The sequence below is a fragment of the Grampus griseus genome, assembly GCF_964374135.1.
Source record: "Grampus griseus genome assembly, chromosome: 10".
Classification (NCBI taxonomy): domain Eukaryota; kingdom Metazoa; phylum Chordata; class Mammalia; order Artiodactyla; family Delphinidae; genus Grampus; species Grampus griseus.
Genome location: NC_139004.1, coordinates 57,217,565 through 57,236,200, shown reverse-complemented (window position 1 = coordinate 57,236,200; position 18,636 = coordinate 57,217,565). Strand labels below are relative to the sequence as shown.

Sequence of the window (18,636 nt, the reverse complement as noted above, 5' to 3'; positions counted from 1 at the left end):
AAACTATTGATCCCTCTCCCTAAACCTGTTCCTCTTTCAGTCTACTCTATTTCCAAAAGACAGTCTTATTTTAGTTGCTCAGATCAATAACCATGGAGTCATCCTTAATCAACATCCAATTAATTAGCAAATCATGCTGGACATGCCTTCAAAATATATGTAGACCATTTCTCATCACCTAAATCACCTCTAAGCTCGTCCAAGCCACCATCATTTCTCATCTGGAATAGTGCAGTAGCTTCTTAATTTCTCTACTTCTACTCTTGCCCACCTTCAGACTGTTCTCAGCAGAGCAGCCAGAGCAAATTTTTAAAACGTTATGTCATGGAGGTTTATGTCAAAATGACTAAGGACTGAAAGCAAGAAATTAGAATTTATAGAAAAACAGGTTTCTTGGCTCCATTAATATCTGATAGCTAATAAACCTTTGAACATGTGGCAGGAAAAAAAAAAAAAAAAGGTAAGATCATGTCACTTCTCATTCCCAAAACCCTCCAGTGTTATTTGGGACATATCCAAATCCCTCTTGGACCAAAACGTGCGCCCCCTTCCTTCTGGTTTAAGGCCTTTGCTTCCTGATGTTCCATCTATCAGGAATACTCCACCAGCTACCCATATGCTTAAGTTGCTCACTTCCCGTCTCTGCCTTCCCTGTCATCTATAAAATAACCCCACCACTACCTACCCCCTTCTCTCTCTCTCTCTACCTCCCTCTCTTCCTCTCTCCCTCTCTCTCTCCCCTTAGGCACTACTACATTCTAGGTATTTATTTATCCATTGTCTCCCTGACTTGAAGGTAAGCTTCATGGGGCAGTAAGTTCATTGTCTTCGCTACTGTATCTGCAGAGCCTAGAACAATGACATAATAGGCACTCGACACGTATTTTTATATGCTGCCGATAAATGGTAGCCGATCCTGACTTTGAGGCTGAAAGGAGAAGAATGTGTGAAAAGGATGACTTTTCCGCTCAGCAGCCAGAGCTGGGGGTGTAACTTCAGAGAGTTTCAGTTCGAGGAAGGTAGTCTGGCCGCCCAGTTGATTGGTCCCTCTTCCCGCCCTAACCAAGTCCTTTCCCCAGGCTCCACCCCGTCCAGGATCTCTCCGCCTATTGGCTGAACTCTCCACGCCCTTTCGCCCTCTCAGCCAATGGTAGGGTAAAACTGGGAGGGAGGCGGGGCCAGAGCGTCCCCTGACCTGCGGGCTCGCGAAGCGGGCACAGAGATGCAGAAACCTCCCGATGCCTAGAAGGACCGGAGGGTTAGGGTGGGAGTTAGTGGGGAGTCGGTGACGTAGTTCCTTCTCCGCATTGTTCCAAGATGTGGGTCGGGCGCTTTCGGTGCGGGGTATGTGGCAGCTTGGTGTGGGGCTTCGGGCCGGTTCTGGGAGCGGGTGGGGTACATAGGCCGGGGGCCAGGCCTCCTTCACCGCTGCCCGCTGTGGAGACGGGGGCGCGGCAGGTCAAGGGGTCGTCGTGGGCCCCGCTCCCCTTGTTCTGCGCTGCCCCTTTGTCTTGGGTCTCGTCTCCTGCTCCGCGTAGCTGCTCACTCGGACCAGCTGACAGCGGTGACAGAACTGTATCATCCTCGTTGCTAGCCACGGGGCCTCCCTGGTAAAAGCGGTCCACATCCCGCTCAGGCTTTCAAAGGGCTCCGCAACACCTAAGTATATGGCTCAGATCACTAATCCAATCCCTGCTGTGTTCTCAGTGAGGAAGCAGACCCAGAGAGGAGGGCAGAGCCTTGCCGAAGATTACTCATTCATTCATTCATTCAAAAAATACTTAGCACCAACTTGCAGTGTATTAGATCCAGGGATTACAGTTGTGTACAAGGCAGAACTATATTCTGGTAGGGAAGAAATGGAACAAGCTTGAAGGGTTAGACGCGGGGTCTGGGAATCTGAAGGGGGAAACACAAAACCGATTTTGAGGCCTAGTGATCCTGAGAGATGGGTAATCATAAAAAAATTCTTCTAGCATCCCTGTAAAGCCTTATTTCTTCCTGTCTTTAAAGACATTTGACTCAGCAGAGTTTCCCTCATCCCTTTTCTGCAAACTTTTGTTGGAAAGCTGGATTGCAGAGAACTTCTCACTTGGAATGCATTTTTCAGTTAGAGGAGAATGTGGAGACTTAGATATCAATAGAACAGGTGAAAAGGAGCGACCGTGGTGTGATGGAATGAGGATTTCTTTCCGACGCAGAAGGCTTATCTCTTACTACCCATACGACCTTCAGCAAGTCATTCCATCTCTGGGAGCTTCATTTCCTCATCTTTAAAATGGGAATGATTATCCTTATTGCTCTCAGTTCAATAGGAAGGGAAGTGACCCAGGGATGGGACATTGCCCTGAGTGTCCACTTGCAGTTGAGCTGTCAGAGAACTCAAGTCGTTTCTGTGTGTTTACAGTGATCCAAGACCCCACCGGGAACTTTTTCCTGGGCAGATCCTTTGGAGTGAGGCTACTGTGCACAGGTGTGAAAGTGAGCCATTCCCTTCTCTTTGGCAGGTGAGATCTTTATTGTGAAATTAGTCTGGGGACGGGAATCCTGCCTGCTAGAGTATGGGAACCAGGTCTGAAAGGGAGCATTTCTCGAGAGAAACAGAGAAGTGGGAGGAGGACCTCTGGACCCTGAGGAGTAGAGTTTTGGTGAGGAAAGGTGATGTAGTGGAACTCAGTTTTGGGTGTCAGGAGACTTTGGCTTGAGTCCCAGCTCTCCTCTAAGTTCCAGTTTCCCCAGCTCAAAATTTTAATATGAGACGAGGTGGTCTAGGAGTTTCCTTCCAACTCTGACATTCTGAGAATCTCTGAGCAGTTAGACTAGGTCAGTCTCTTAGGGAATTTAAGCCCTTGGATGGCCCTGTTGAGACAGAACTGCCAAGAATGTCAGTATTGTCATGGTGTTTCGACAATATGAAACACCAAAGAGATAAACAGGTGGAGAGGAGGGATGAGGGTGGTCATGTGTGGAGGGTGCACTTCTCACCATCCCTACACCCAGATAGAATTAGATAGAATCCTGAACTTACTTAACGTTTCAAATCAAACATTTATTGAGCCCTATGTGCCAGGCACTGAGTGGGATCCACATACGAATATCATGGGCCCTGTTCTCTGGGGGCTTAGAGCTTAAAGTATACATGTGAGGAGGGACACAGACATACACAGAAGGAATTATGGTATAAGGCAACTCTATTTTATATTACAGATTTTTAATTTTTTTTTTAAGTGAAGAAATTTTTATATGGTCAAATCTATCAGCTTTTCTGTTATGGTGTCAACTTTTGTTTTATGCTTAAGGCCTAGGCCTTTCCCTGAGATCAAGATAATTTCTAATAGTTCTTTTTTTTGTCCTTTAAATTTTTACACTTTATTCATCTGTTTCTCTGGAATTTATTTTCAGGTATTGCCTCTTATTCATCACTCCACTGCAGCTAAACAGTAACCAAAGACCATGTGACCACTGCCCAGAGGAACCTGAAAGGCTGGTGATGCTGGTGAATTAAAGGAAGACAACGCCTCTAGGTAAAACCTCTGTCTCTCTCTCTCAGAATAGAACTTTGCCCTTTGTGGGTTCCTCACGGCCTGAAATGAATGGTGCTCCTGAGATCAGGACACTCATCCATCACTCTCAGGGATTTGTGGGTCAGAGACCTGTGGGGCCTCATTGGTCCTCTTCCATTTACTGATTGTCTGAGATTGTAATTTTGTGCCCAGTTGCCTGGATACTCCTAGTGACTTGCTATCCTTATAGCCTCATCTATCCCTCCTCCTACTTCTTTAGCTAAGACCCCACCTCCCTACTGCCTGGGAATTCTTCCAGAATTTCTGAGGGAATTTCCCATCCATTTGGGCAGAGGGCAAATAGTTAGGTTTCCTTGGATCAAACTCTCTTCAAACTGTCCCTCCCTGCTCTCCTGATAAGTCTTGCTTCCTCCTCAGGTCCCCCAGAACCACCCTGAGCATCCTTACAGCACATCCTTGTGCATTTCTCTTTCTCTCTGCCTGCTCTTTAACCAAAATCTCTATTTCAGCAAGCTTATACATTTTCATGACTTCATCTGTCCCCTATGTCTTATTCTCAAATTAGTATTCCTGACATATTCTTCCTCCTCTTGTCTAAAGTGTTTTCCCACATCCCCATCTTTCTTAGTGATAGTACCATTCTCAATATTTAGACCTGGATCTGATGGCCTAGAATTCTTTCCTTTAGTCATCCTCTATATCCAGTCTGATATATGCATATGCTTTCCTGGAAATAGCTGGACTTGTTTTCTATCCTGTTGTTATTCTGGACTAGGGTCTCACTATCTCATACATTTGTTTATTCATTCAGCAAACATTTACTCAGCACCTAGAAAGTCGCAGGCCCTCTAATGGTCACCCATACTGCATTCCTAAACTTTTCTCCCAACTCTTTTCCCTTCCTCCATTCTTTTTTTCAACTCTAATCCATCTGGGCTAATCTTCCGAAAGCATTCTTTTCCTAATTTCACTTTTGGGTAGGGGGATACAAAATTTATTATCCAAACTGGGATGCTTTTGTGAATTAAGGGGGGCACTATTAATAATGATGCTGGAAAAAAATTTTTTAATGAAAAAATAAAGAATAATGATGCTGGAATAGCAGGCATAAACCAGGACTATTCTGGGAAAACCAGGGTATATGATCACCTTACTCCTAGGTGACAGCTCTTGGATTCTTTCTTTTTATTTTCCTCAGTTTACTCCTCATGGGATACCCCAGCTGCCTCTTTCCTGTTTTCCACTTCATGAAGCCCAGAGAAACATGAATGTGCTGGGGGTGGAGGGAAGTCTGGGACTAGGGGAAATGAATGGTAATGCTTGAAAAACTTTGTTCTTGACAAGTGAAAATGAGAAGGAAAGTAACAAGAAAAGAGAATAGCAAGGTAGAAAAAAGAATATGGAAAATAGAGGGAATTCCTTCGTGATCCAGTGGTTAGGGCTCCGAGCTTCCACTGCAGGGGGCACAGGTAAGATCCCTGATCAGCGAACTAGGATCCTGCAAGCTGTGCCATGGCGCAGCCAAAAAAAAAAAAAAAGAATATAGAAAACAGAGAGGAAATTAAGGGTAGATTTCACTCTTCCATTTAGAACTTGTTTCCGTTGACCAGCAGATTATATCCATATTTTTTGCCCCGTGATTTCAGTGTTCTGGCTGGTATCACTTCACACAATTCGATTGTTTCATTTCCTCATTTGTTCATGAAACAACAAAAAAAATTTTTTTGAGTGCTTGGTATGTGCCTGGAACTTTGCTAGGAATACAATAATGAACAATATGGACAAAAATCCCTGCCTTCATAAAGCTATGTGATAGTGTAGCCTCCCACTTATTTCTGAGTACATCAACCCTGTGCTAACATCCTTTTGAGAAAACAGTTCTTGCTTATCCTCAGGTTCAGCCAAAGTTCTACCTTTTTTTTTTTTTTTTTTTTAGTTCTACCTTTTTAAAGCACCTTTCCACAAGCGTCTCAAGCCCCAGCACTCACTCCCTCTCCTAGCCCTTCATCCTCTGATTGGGTACTTTGTAAATTTGTAATTTACTTTCTTAGTGTATTGTCATCACTCCATTATAAGTTCCTTAAAAGTAGGTATGATATTTCACGTTTATATTAGTCTCCTTGGGCCTCCATAACAAAATTCCACAGATTGGGTGGCTTAAACAACAGACATTTATTTTCTCACAGTTATGGAGACTAGAAGTCCAAGAACATGATGACTGGCTGATTCAGTTTCTGGTGAGGACTCTATTCCTGGCTTGTAGATAGCCACCTTCTTGCTGTGTGCTCACATGGCTTTCCTCGGTTTGTGTATATGGTGGGAAGGGGCAGGAGTGCAAGTTGAAAGCTAACTCTCTGGTATGTCTTCCTATATGGACACATTAATCCTACTGGGTCAGGGCCCACCCTTATAACCTCATTTAGCCTTAATTACCCACTTAGAACTCACATCTCCAAATATAGTCACATTGGGGGCTTGGGGTTCAACATATGAATTTTGGAGGGACACAGTGTGTAACAGAACTTTTTTTTTGCATTCAATAATGGTATTTATTGCTTGTGGAAGACGGAGTCATGTAAATACCTGGTTATTAATGTTTTTCTTGAACACCTCTTTTTGGAAGGCTGCAAGACTGATCTTTCCATAACAGCCTTTAAGGATATAATAGTTACTGCACTAGCTAACTGGGGAGCATTGGATCAGCCATGCCTAGAAATGAGACATCCGGGGGCTGGCTTCAGGGCACTGTCTCATTCTGAATCTCTAACATACTTTGTTCTAGTAATTATGGGAATTTGTTCCTCTAAAGTCATTTCCTGAGTTTTCATAAGTAATACTGTAGAAAGAAGAAGAATTAAACAATAACATAAGTTAGCAGAGGACAATTTGCCAGCAAAATGGGAGGCTTTCATAACAGCAAGTCCATAAACTTATCCACCTAGTCATCCATCATTCATTCATACCACAAATGGTTTCACTTTTCTGCAACAATGCTTTTTGAAAATTTCCCTGCATGAGACCCAGGACAGAGATATGTACAGGGTAGAGTGTTCAATAATTACTAGTTGAAGAAATGTATGAAGAAAAGAAAGTTTCAGAGAAGATTAAAAATGGAGAAGAAACTGAGAAAGAACCATCAACTTTCTCAGAACTCTGGAGGCGGCTTCACTTACTGTCCCACTCTGCTCTGCAGTTCCCCTGGCTTCTCACTGAGTTTCCTCCACCTGCTAACTCCTGTTTGATTAGGAGGGTAACAGCAGCTGGATGTGAGTGTGCTCAGGCTCCTGCCAAGAACCCCTCCTCCCCCACCATTTTCTCTGCCTGCCCTCCATATCTTGGGCATGAGTCTGCGTATATGTGCCTGTGTATCATATGGGTGGCACTCACCCTTCTGAGATGTGAACTCTAACCTCCACAGTTCTCTTCTTGCTGGCCTTGAGCACTCACCATTGAATATGTCCTTCCTTCAGAGATCTTGACTCAGTTTATCAGAATGCTATGGGATAATGAAAACTGGTCAAGCTTTTTGAAAAGCAGTAGGTAGTACTACAAAACAACGTCATTCCTTCTGACCCAATCACTCACTTGTGGAACTTTTATCCTAGGAATATATTTCAATGAGAAGAAAACTTTATATGTATAGAGTGCTCATGATAGCATTATTAATAGTGGTTAAACCTCAGGGAACAACAGAAATGTCTGACACTAGCAAAATTGTAGGTAAACTGTAAGGAGTTTAATTGGTGGTGAATTATGCAGTCAGAAAATGATCATATGAAGAGTTAATAGCAATATGGAAAAATACTTATAAAAATTAAGTAAAAGAAGTAGGATGCAAAATTATATCTACTGTATATTTACAACTATATAATTATGAATATGGACAAGTCTGAAAAGGAACATAGTAAAAGGAAAATTAGTCATGTGTTAGTATCATGGAGTCATCTTTCAGTTTTCTTTTATGACTCAACCCCCTCTAGATTGAGGTCTGCTAGGGATATCTATATGTTCAGAGCTTTACATCAAACCAGTTGGGAAACTCCTGCTCATCCCTGACATTGGTTTCATGTATTGGCCCCTCTTGGTTGTGCTGCCCACTGCTCTCACCCTATTGCCATCTTTAGATACTTTACCACTGTACCATGCAAGGTCCTATTAGAGTTTCCCCTGCCATGCTTTAATTAACCCTGTTTCCCAGTTCAGCCTCTCAGGTTCACCCAGTAGACTGCTTGGTGAAAAGCAGACAGACTGAACTAGCACATACGGCTGGATCCAGCTACAGACCAGCCGCTACAGAGTAGGCTATGATATGACTATGCTCCAATATTGGAAGAATTGTGTTACCCCTATCACAACAAAGTTTAAGAAGAGGGATGTAGTACCTCGACCAAAGCAAAAGATGAAATCTTAGTCATACCTTAAGACAAAATCCGAGTTATTATTCTATAAAACAATTTTTGAGCACCTATTTTGTTCCAGCCACTGTATCACTGGTACTAGGGGAATAGGTCAGCATGAACTAAATGCCGAACTGATCTGAAGATTAGTCACTTAAGCTACTGAACGAAGGATCTTTCAGTGCATTTTTTCTAGGGATCAGATTAGGAGTTAGATGGCTCCAATTCTGGGAGTAGAGCATGAGACAGGAAGAAACCAGGATGGGTTTTATACTACTCATCGTTCATTCTGATGCTGGACATGTTGGGCTCCTGGCAGCCCCTGGCTTTCCATAAGCCTTTCCATTGGCTTCTATGTCTATCCTCATTTTTCTCATCTTTTTGATCAGGTCCCCCTGCCTTTGAACACTTACTTTTCCATGAGGGACCTTGTGTTCTGCCACATCTTGTTATCCTTGGATAATTCTCCTTCCTCTAGTATAGAGAGCAGGTGACATGTGCAACTTTTCTTTCTTCTGTCAGATGGTGAAACGGGGATTGAGGAAGTATTGATTCAAAAACATCATTCCCGAAAAATCTGAATCTCGTACTTTCAAGAGAACTCCGCAGAGGTGTTGCCAAGGAAGTCAATGTTTAGAAAGCTCCTCTGAAGGAAAAGGGAAGACTCAAGGGGCCACTGGGATGCTTCAAGCAAGAGAAAATGAGGAGAAAGACGAGAAACTTCAAACAGAAGACAGTTAAGGATAATAAAACATTCACAGAAGTGAGTGACCAAGAATCTGAAAAAGATGACCCTACAATAAATGAGAGAAGTCAGGCTGAAAAGAGACAGTATGTGTGTACTGAGTGTGGGAAAGCCTTTAGTCAGAGTGCAAACCTCACAGTACATGAACGAATCCACACAGGAGAGAAACCCTATAAGTGTAAGGAGTGTGGAAAAGCCTTCAGTCATAGCTCCAACCTGGTTGTTCATCGGAGAATCCACACTGGACTGAAGCCCTACACGTGCAGCGAATGTGGGAAATCTTTCAGTGGTAAGTCACACCTCATTCGGCACCAGGGAATCCACAGTGGGGAGAAAACTTATGAATGTAAGGAGTGTGGGAAAGCCTTTAGTCGGAGTTCTGGTCTGATTTCACATCACAGAGTTCACACTGGCGAGAAGCCCTACACTTGTATCGAGTGCGGGAAAGCCTTTAGCCGTAGTTCAAACCTTACTCAACATCAGAGAATGCACAAAGGAAAAAAAGTTTACAAATGTAAGGAGTGTGGGAAAACGTGTGTTTCTAATACAAAGATTATGGACCATCAGAGAATTCACACTGGGGAGAAGCCTTATGAATGTGATGAGTGTGGAAAAGCTTTCATCTTAAAGAAGACCCTTAATGAACATCAGCGACTTCATCGTAGAGAGAAACCTTACAAATGTAATGAGTGTGGGAAAGCTTTTACTTCTAATCGAAATCTTATTGATCATCAGAGAGTGCACACTGGAGAGAAACCCTATAAATGCAATGAGTGTGGAAAAACCTTCAGGCAGACTTCTCAAGTTATTCTACATTTAAGAACCCACACAAAGGAGAAACCCTATAAATGTAGTGAGTGTGGGAAAGCCTATCGTTATAGCTCACAGCTTATTCAACACCAGAGAAAACATAATGAGGAGAAAGAAACGTCATAAATGCCATATATTGTTGGAAGTGGACCTAATTGCTACTTTCTGGAAAAGCAATTTTTCAGTATCATCAACCTTAATTCTCTAAGAATTCATACAGGGAAAGTAATCAGAAGTAGACAAAGATTAACAGAAGGGCTATTCATGCCAGCATCATATATACCTGGAGGAAGAAAACTAGATTTTCAACCGTACAGGGTTTAAGTGAATGATGGTCTAGCCATATGATGGTTTGGCACCCATTGTAAACATTTTTAAAGAATATTTAATGCCATGGGGGAAATGATTTAGATGAAATGGAAGATAAAGAGAAAAACAATGAAATACGATCCAAATTTTTAAAAAACATTTATGCAAAGGAAAGAAATGGGAATGAAATAATACCAAACCAAAATGTTAACAGTGATTATCTCTGGGTAATAGGATTATAGGTAATTTCTATTTTTTTCTCTGTACTTTTCTATGCTTTTTAGATTTTCTACAGTGAGAATGTACTACTTTCATATTTTTCTACAGTGAGAATGTACTACTTTTGTATTTTTTAAATACAACGAGTACATGTTCATTTTCACTCAACAGGGTTATGAAAGGCGCATAGAACATAGACTCTAAAGTCCTGGGATTGCACCCTAATACTGACACTTAGTAGCAGGGGAACCCTGAGCACGTCACTTCCTTTTAGAGCCTGTTTCCTGTGTATTACATCATAAATACCAGTTGTTGGCTTTTGCAGTTTTGAGATAAATTGACTTTACAGTTGTCAACAGAATATATAATCCACTTTCTTAATCACTGTTAGGTTAAAAGAAAACAGCAAAGCTTTACTACATTCTCCTCTCCCACAGTTTTAGAAGGATCCGCAGATAATAAAGAACCACCTAGGCTCCACCTTTTCGATATATGTCTACAGAAAAAATGCCATCTTATGAAATTGGAACAATTGCAGTTTCAAAGCCTTTAAAGAGACACAGCATAATTCAAACAAGGAGAAGACTCTGCCTTCACATGTTACATGGATTTTCGTAGCTGAAAGTGCAGACTTTTGGGTCAGAGACATATGAGTTCTAATTCCAAATCTGCTGTGCCCTAGCTTGTCAGTTTTGGACAAGTCCCTCAAATGCTCTGAGCCACAGATTTATCTGTAAAATGGGAATAACGACCTACCTCACAGGGTTGTTGTGAGGATTAAATGAGATAATGCATGTAAATGTGTGACAAGCCTTTCTTTTTGTCTAGCCCTCTGACAAGGCCTTAATCTGTTTACAACCAATATTTTAAACTTTTAAGACAGCTCAGAATCCGTCTGGGAACCCTTAGAATCTCCCCATTCTTAACGCAGCCATTCCTCTTTCTTTGTATACAGTGAATGCCCAAACCTAACACCATTTGTCTTATGCACATAGTGATTTATTGTTTCAGGGATTACTGAGGATTTGATATCCCATCCAATCCTCATAACATTGGTACAAGAAAATTGAGTCTCAGTGAGGTTAGGTGACTGGCTAGTAAGTGGTTGGAGCCAGAATGTGAACTCAGATCTGACTTTCAAGTCCATGCTTTCTTTATTATACCAAAGTGCCTCTGTCCATCATGATGGTTCTATGCGAGGGGGAGACCAGTTGGGATCCCCCTGAGTAGCCACTTCTGTGAAAGGTGGTTGATTATATCTGGACAGTTATTTGATCATGGTTTCATAAGGAAGATGCTGTCAGTCTTCTCTGAGTTAGATTTATGGCCTGTCTCTGCACCTTGTAATTTAGTTTTAAGGATTATATATTTCTTCCTTGCTGTTACTTCTTAGAAAGAATTGGAAGGTGTGAAGGGTATATTTGGGTGAAAAGGGATTGTTTGGTTTCGTCCTATTTTGATAGGATAATGGCTTACATATTATTTTGTGATGTAATAGTCCCTCTTTGCATAGTTATTCAAAGCAAGGTTTGGAGGCTCTGGAACAGATCTGCTGCATTCAGGGGGTAGGACTCTTGTAACATTGGTTACCCTTGGGTAGGCACTTCCCCAAGAGTCTGGGTGGACACGAGAGTAGGGTCACCCACATGTGGCAGTGGCTAAACAGAACTGCAGCAGTAAGGGCACTTCCATCATTTTTCCCTTGTCATGTGTCCTTTTAAAATTCTACAAGGGATTTGTCATTAATATTCATGCCTTTTGTCATGGCAGCCATCCTCACCTGCTGATTACCTATGTGGAAACTCCCAGGACTAATGTCTCCTGGCCCTGCTAAAACTGCTTTAAGAAAATAGGCAAACAGCTTCCTGTGTGCCTGTCAGGTGGTATTTTTTAAGCATTTATTATTGCTAAGCAGAGTTGTTGATGCTTCCTATATTGCTGAGCAAGTGTTCTCTGACCAAAACATTTTCCTACCACTGTGTCATAGCATCTGAAATTTTTTCTTCAAATAGGCTTTCTTTTTCATCTTAAAAGACTGTGATCTTCAAGAGTAAATACCTTCTAGGAGACTGGCCAGAGATCAGAATATGTTCACTTTTCTTGCCCAGGCAAGCTAAGATAGCGGACCCTGGAGGAGGCCTTCACTAGCTTCTAGTCTGAGAGGTTGATGCCTGTCTTAAGCTGCAGGAGTAAATGTTGACAGATGGTCTCTGTACCTTTTCATATAAATATTTTGCAATATAATTTGAACTGACCATCCACCTTCCTCCAGAAGTTTTTCAATACTTCCAGCTGCCTGCTTCAGCCAGAGTTTAATTTTGCAGTTCCTTTCAAGCCCTTTCATGATACACTCTGGAATTCAGGATCTGTCTCCTTGAATGTGTTTTTTCCAACTTCCTGTTCTAATGGAAGCCTGGTTGATCCCTAACAGCAGTGCTTCCTCTGCAGTCCCTCAATTGCTAGTTTTTTCTCCCCCAACCCGTTTACCTCTTTGTACGGCCATTTCTTCTCTATTCCATCAAAACCCCAGCTCTTTTGAAATGTACATCACTAAACTACTGTGTATTGCCCATCCGTGTTCTTGTCATCTGCCAGCTTCCTGTGCACTCACATTTATTCACTTTAGTTTTTAGTACCCTGAATATTCCTGAGGAATATGAAGAGGCAAGTATTTTTTAGTCACAGATACCCTGGTTATTGAGAATTGCTTTGATGTGAACTAGAAATATACACGTCTCTTTTTAGTTGTGAGAAAAAGTGTGAAATTAAAATCTTATGTAGCCTTGATTAAAGGGAAATATGAAAGACAAAGAATCATGCATAGAGAGGAAAGTGTCTCCCTAGACTTAGAGATATTTTTCATTGATGGTGTGTACTATGTTAGGTCTTATTAGGAACTGAGAAGAAAATTGAAACCAAAAAGAGCTTTAAATAGCTGAGTAATTCCATTGAATATGAATCCCATAAGACTATATTTCATTTCAGCTCTGTATCCTGAGAGACAGACTTGCTTTTTAATGTTTTCCCATTCAATATAAATAAAATAGTATGCTCATATTGTTAGGTTGTGTTTAGAAACTAGACTGTCTATAGTCACCTCTGATGTTATAAAACTGAAGTCATAAAACTGTTTTTGCAGAAGATAGCTATAATTCCTCCAATAAATATCTGTTGTTATTTACTTGTTATAAATATCACTGAATTTTTTTCCCTTTGCTTCCTTCCTTTATTGAGAGTGGGAAGAAAACTGTCCAGTTTGCTCTTCTTTTAAGCAGCTGTTTTTAGAAAGAATGATTCTGTTGTTTGAGATTCAAACACAACATGAAGCTTGTTATTTTCACACTCATAATAGAGTTGTCCCTCGGTAACTGCAGGGGATTGGTTCCAGGAGCCCCACCCCTATACCAAACTCAAAGGATGCTCAAGTCCCTTATATAAGATGGCAAACTATTGCATACAACCTATATACATCCTCCCGTATACTTTTAAATCATCTTTAGATTACTTATAATACCTAATATGATGTAAGTGCTATGTAAATCGTTGTAAATACAATGTAAATGATATGTAAATAGTTGCCAGTGTGGCAAATTCAAGTTTTGCTTTTTGGAACTTTTTGGAATTTTTTTTTGTTTTTAATATTTTTTATCTGTGGTTGGTTAAACACATGGATGCAGAACCCAGAGATACGGAGGGCCAACTCTACATAAACTAGAGCTCTAACCATTAGAAAGTGTCCTTCTGTTATTTCCTTAGAGAACTTGAACAGCCACTTATTGTCCCCCCCCACCCCCCCCCCCCGGTCTCATCTGTGTTTCAAACCTATACTATTATGTAGACGTCATTTGGCTGAATAAAACCAGCATGTTCCCTGAAGTCCATTTCTGCTCCAGAAGGCAGTTTGGTGAGGGGTCAAAAAGGATATGGCAGATGCCTTTCTGGACAACATAGATACAGGACTTGACTAGGTCACACTCTTTCCACTGACCATTTCAAATCCACGTGGCATAATTTGACGTACAAGGTTTGTAGACACGAAAAAGCTATAACCAGTCTCTAAGCCCAGTGAAGTCCAAATCTGGGAATCACAAGAAGTAATATAAGTAATTTCCCAGGCCCAGCAAATCAGCATTTCTGGGACAGGGTGTAGGAATCTATATAAAGCAAAACTTTTGCTGTGGGGATTTAAGAAAACTCTCCATTAGGAGCCTTGACTCTTTACATGACTATTTGTGTGATGATTGTCCATTTTCCCTCAGAAAAGTCTATAAGTCACAAAATTATTGAGACATATACCAAAGTTAGTATAATCATAACAAATTAGCAACCAGTTTACTAAGTGAAAGAAAATGCGGTCACATTTGCAGTGTTGGTTTAAAAACAGAGTTGAACAGAGATTCATGTTTTAAAAATTTATAATAGAACAATATGGCAAACAAAATAATCATAAAGCCCTTTGGCTATGAAACAACCTAGAAATGCTGGATAAAACTTGAACATCCTTTTACAGGGCTTTCAAGAAAGTGAAATAAATCCTCAAAGCCTAGAATGAAGAGGAAATGGAAGTCAGAAAGATAAGTGGGTGATAAAGCCTTGGGTGCCATGCAGCAGTTTGGAGATCTTGGTCGCCAAGGGACTTAGATTTTATCAGCCACAAGGGCAGGATTTGAGCCCTTGGGCTTACAAAGAGGTGGAAAATTGGAACCTAGATTAACAAGAAACCTAGATCTTTACAGGGCTACATCCTCAGTGAAAGCATACATTAGGAAAAAAAGTGAGTCAGGAGCAGAGGGGAGACATTAAGGAAGTTTGTGGGGCTTGTCCTGGGCTTTAAATGTAAAATAAAAGTCTCCCTAATAATTTATAGCCATGGATCAATCCTCATGGTATTTTAGGGTTCAAATTTGGTAAACACCAGACCAAGAAAGTAATATAAAATTAGGTATTTACATATCCAAGTACACCTGGAACAGTTATTTAAAAATTAACAATTTAAAAAGTTGAGTTATCTGATTGTTTTAAGTTGAACTTTTTGGGAAGTAAATTCTGGGACAGGATAATATGCAGCAAATTTATTGGAGAGCGCTATTGGGATTAACATCTGTAGAGAGAGTGACGAAAGCAGGATTAGCAGTGGGAGAAGATAGCTATGTTGTAGTCACAGAGTTACCTATGTTCCCTTTGCTGGCTTCAGACTCAGACTGGGATGGCCTTTCAAGATTGCCCAAACTTGAAGTGAGAGGTCTGGGCCGTTAGACCCCTTCACTGACACAAGTACTGATTGGCACAATATATGAGGAAACATATATATATAACCAAATCATTGCTGTACACCTGAAACTGACACAACATTTTAAATCAGCTATACTTGAATAAAAAAAATTTTTTAATCAAAGTGAGCAGAAGAAATGAAGTAATAAAGTCGGAGTGGAAAACTAGAAAACAGAAAACAAAAACAATAGAAAAAAATTAATGAAACCAAAAGTGGTTCTTTTAGAAAAATCAATAAAATTGATAAACCTCTAGCAAGACTGATCAGGCTAAAAGAAGAGAAGACACAAAATACCAATGTCAGGAATGAAAGAGAAGACACCAATTAGATGAGATTCTACACTACTTAAAGGGATAATAATTATGATGGTTAATTTTTTTTTTTTTTTTTTTTTTTTTTTTTTTTTGTGGTACGCGGGCCTTTCACTGTTGTGGCCTCTCCCGTTGCGGAGCACAGGCTCCGGACGCGCAGGCTCAGCGGCCATGGCTCACGGGCCCAGCCGCTCCGTGGCATGCGGGATCCTCCCGGACCGGGGCACGAACCCGTGTCCCCCGCATCAGCAGGCGGACCCTCAACCACTGCGCCACCAGGGAAGCCCTATGATGGTTAATTTTATGTTGAATTTGACTGGGCTAAGGGTTGCCCAGAAAGCTGGCAAAACATTATTTCTGGGTGTGTCTGTGAGGTTGTTTTCAGAAGAGATTAGCATTTGAATCTGCAAATCTGGGAGTTAGAAAGAGCTCTGACAGTTTGGTTGACTGGCTGAAACATGGACCAAAAGATGGCCTGTTGTGAATGAATCAGAAATGCCCGCCCTCCCTTGGTTTAATGTATGGGGCGGGAGTTCAAAGGTTTAGGGAGATTGGATTATTAAAGTGGATTTGTCGTTCAAGACCTACTCACCCACACTGGGAGGGTCCAGAAGACAAAACTTTCATCAATACTATGAGAAATAAATTGGCAAAGGGAGAGCTAGCATTCTTGAAGAGCTCCATGATCTCTTCTCCATATGCCTGACTCAGAATTTAGTGTCTAGAAATAATCCCTTCAACCATGTAGTACTAATTCCATTATTTTCCAATACCTGAAAGAGAAGTATTTGCATAATCTCTTGGACTGGGGAGGGCCTCAGTTACATTTTGTTCTGCCCAGACACCTAGCCACTGCTAAGGATGGAAGATTCTAGATTGACTTAAAAGTACGCTTTTGGACCTCTCCGAATTAGAGGTGTAAGAGCATCAATCAACATCATAGATAGGTATTTGAGAAGAGGCTGGAGGGAGAGGACCGATAGTCTAAGATGGGGCTAAGACCTCAGAATACTGGTCAACTAAAACAGAAATCCTAGTCTGAATGTTAAGGTCGTGTTTCTCATCTTTCTATAAAATCCTACTCTACCAGTGTTGTGGGGCTGTTTGTTTGTTTGTTTTTAAATGCAAATTGGTGTGTGACTGACCTATGACAAAAGATCTGGTATAATTCTTCCCTCCCCAAAATGAAGGATCAATTTTCCTTCCTGTTAAGGCAAGACAATGAAATTAAACAGGAGAACCACAAAGATAGGAGAATGTGTTGATCTTGCTTCTCAGAGACAAAGTGGTCCATGAGAAGGTGAGGCAGCCATGAGTGTACGTCTGGTCCCTCTTATTTTTTTTTATTTTTATTTTTTAGCCATACCACACCGCATGTGGGATCTTAGTTCCCTGACCAGGGATCGAACACATGCCTCCTGCATTGGAAACGTGGAGTTGTAACCACTGGACCGCCAGGGAAGTCCGAGGTCCCTCATTTTTTAGTGTACTTTTCTTTCTCACAAAAAGGGGGTTGTACTCACATATGAACCTGGATTTAAAATCAGAGATTTTGGCTCCAGAGTCTGGGCCCTTAAAAACTATGGGAATGGCTGAAGGGATGTTTGGAAACTGCAATATTAAGAATAGAACTCAAGTTTCCAAGCTATTAATTGGCATTAAAGTAGGGGCTTAGTTCAGAAGAATGTTTCAGAGTTGGCATGTTCTATGTTTAAGTGATTTCTATGGTATCTGGACAGTTTAGGTGCATGTAACCTGTTGCAAAAGAAAGAGCAGAAAGATCTCGGTTCCATTCTTGCCTATGTCCCTAATTAACTGAATATACTGTATAGCCCTAACAAACTCATTTAATTCTTGTTTGCTTTTGAGGTGCCTGAAGTCCTAATATTAACTTAATGAACAAATATTACATTATGCCAAGTTCTAGATTTTGACCATTACTTCTTTTATCCAACTTTATTGACAACTAAATTGTCTCATAAAGTATTTTCACATGATCCTTTTACTGAATGCTCACAACAACGCTATGAAGTAGGCATTATACCAATATTTGACCGACAGAGAAACTGAGACTTAGAGGCTGACTTAATAACATCACAGAGCTAGTAAGAGAAAGAGCCAGGACCCAAACCTAGGTTTTCTGATTCCAAATCCAGTGTACTTCACCTGTGGGAATTCTATGTGCTAAGAATGTGTGAGTGTACGTAAAACAGAGGCTATGTGTTGTATTCCACCAACATCCCAGCTCTCTGGGCCACTTTAAACAGATTCCATATAGTTCCATCTTCTTCAAAGGTAGGGTGTCCCTTTTCGACTACCATCATCCCACAAGATAACCAAGCCTTTCATCTTGGGGTGAGGATGAGGAGGCTTCAAATTCCTTGACTGTCAGATGGGCACCAGGCTGAATCTCAGGGCACAAACTGAATGATAAAACTGGGGCTCTAGGCTGACCATTGGCAATTAGTGGTCCTCACCAGCAGACAACTCTGGTTACATCCTTCCAGGCCACTGCTTGGTAGGGTGTGGATGATTATAGGCTCACTGGTCAGTCATCCACAGCCCAATTAGTCATTTTGGCTCCTCTCATTCCTTTCTTCTTCCCTAGCAGAAACACTTGTTTGGCAAGCATGTCTTTCCATCTCCCAAAAGTGTCTATTGACCTGACAGTATAGTCTTTGTACCCTTTTTTTCTAGTCTGACAGTGAATAACCTCTGTCTACTTGGGCAGGCAGGGGAGGAGAAGGGGCCTCAGGTCACAAGTAAAATGATTTAGTGTAGGGGGAGCAGGGACCACGTTGATTATTATTTCAAAATCTCCCATTCGTGCTTTGAGACCTATAAAGTACTATCTCCTGGTTCTCCTTCTACTTGGTTGGCTGCTGCTTCTAAGCCTCCTTTGTTGGGTCTTTACCATCTTTCTGCTTAGCATGTATCACTCCCTGACATATTTTGTATTTGTTTTCCTGTCTACCCCCACTAGAAATGTAAGCTCCTAGGGACTTTACCTCTTCATTTATGTCCCTAGTGCCTAAAATAGTGTCTAGCA

General features: G+C 41.2%; 1 protein-coding gene and 1 long non-coding RNA gene across 2 annotated transcripts in view; both read left to right on the top strand.

Annotated features, from left to right (window-relative positions):
- Positions 1–9,602, top strand: part of ZKSCAN7 (zinc finger with KRAB and SCAN domains 7) — a gene marked incomplete at its 3' end in the record, with an annotated part of 30,263 nt that extends 20,661 nt beyond the window's left edge. The window contains exon 7 of the mRNA XM_082663506.1: positions 8,613–9,602. Coding sequence (XP_082519632.1) covers positions 8,613–9,602 — 990 coding nt within the window. The remainder of the gene's footprint in view (positions 1–8,612) is intronic.
- LOC309828964 lies at positions 2,410–8,582 on the top strand. The gene is made up of 3 exons (XR_014297376.1): positions 2,410–2,507; positions 3,403–3,524; positions 8,444–8,582. It is a non-coding gene; the product is annotated as an uncharacterized lncRNA (long non-coding RNA).
- Positions 9,603–18,636: the final 9,034 nt, after the last annotated feature.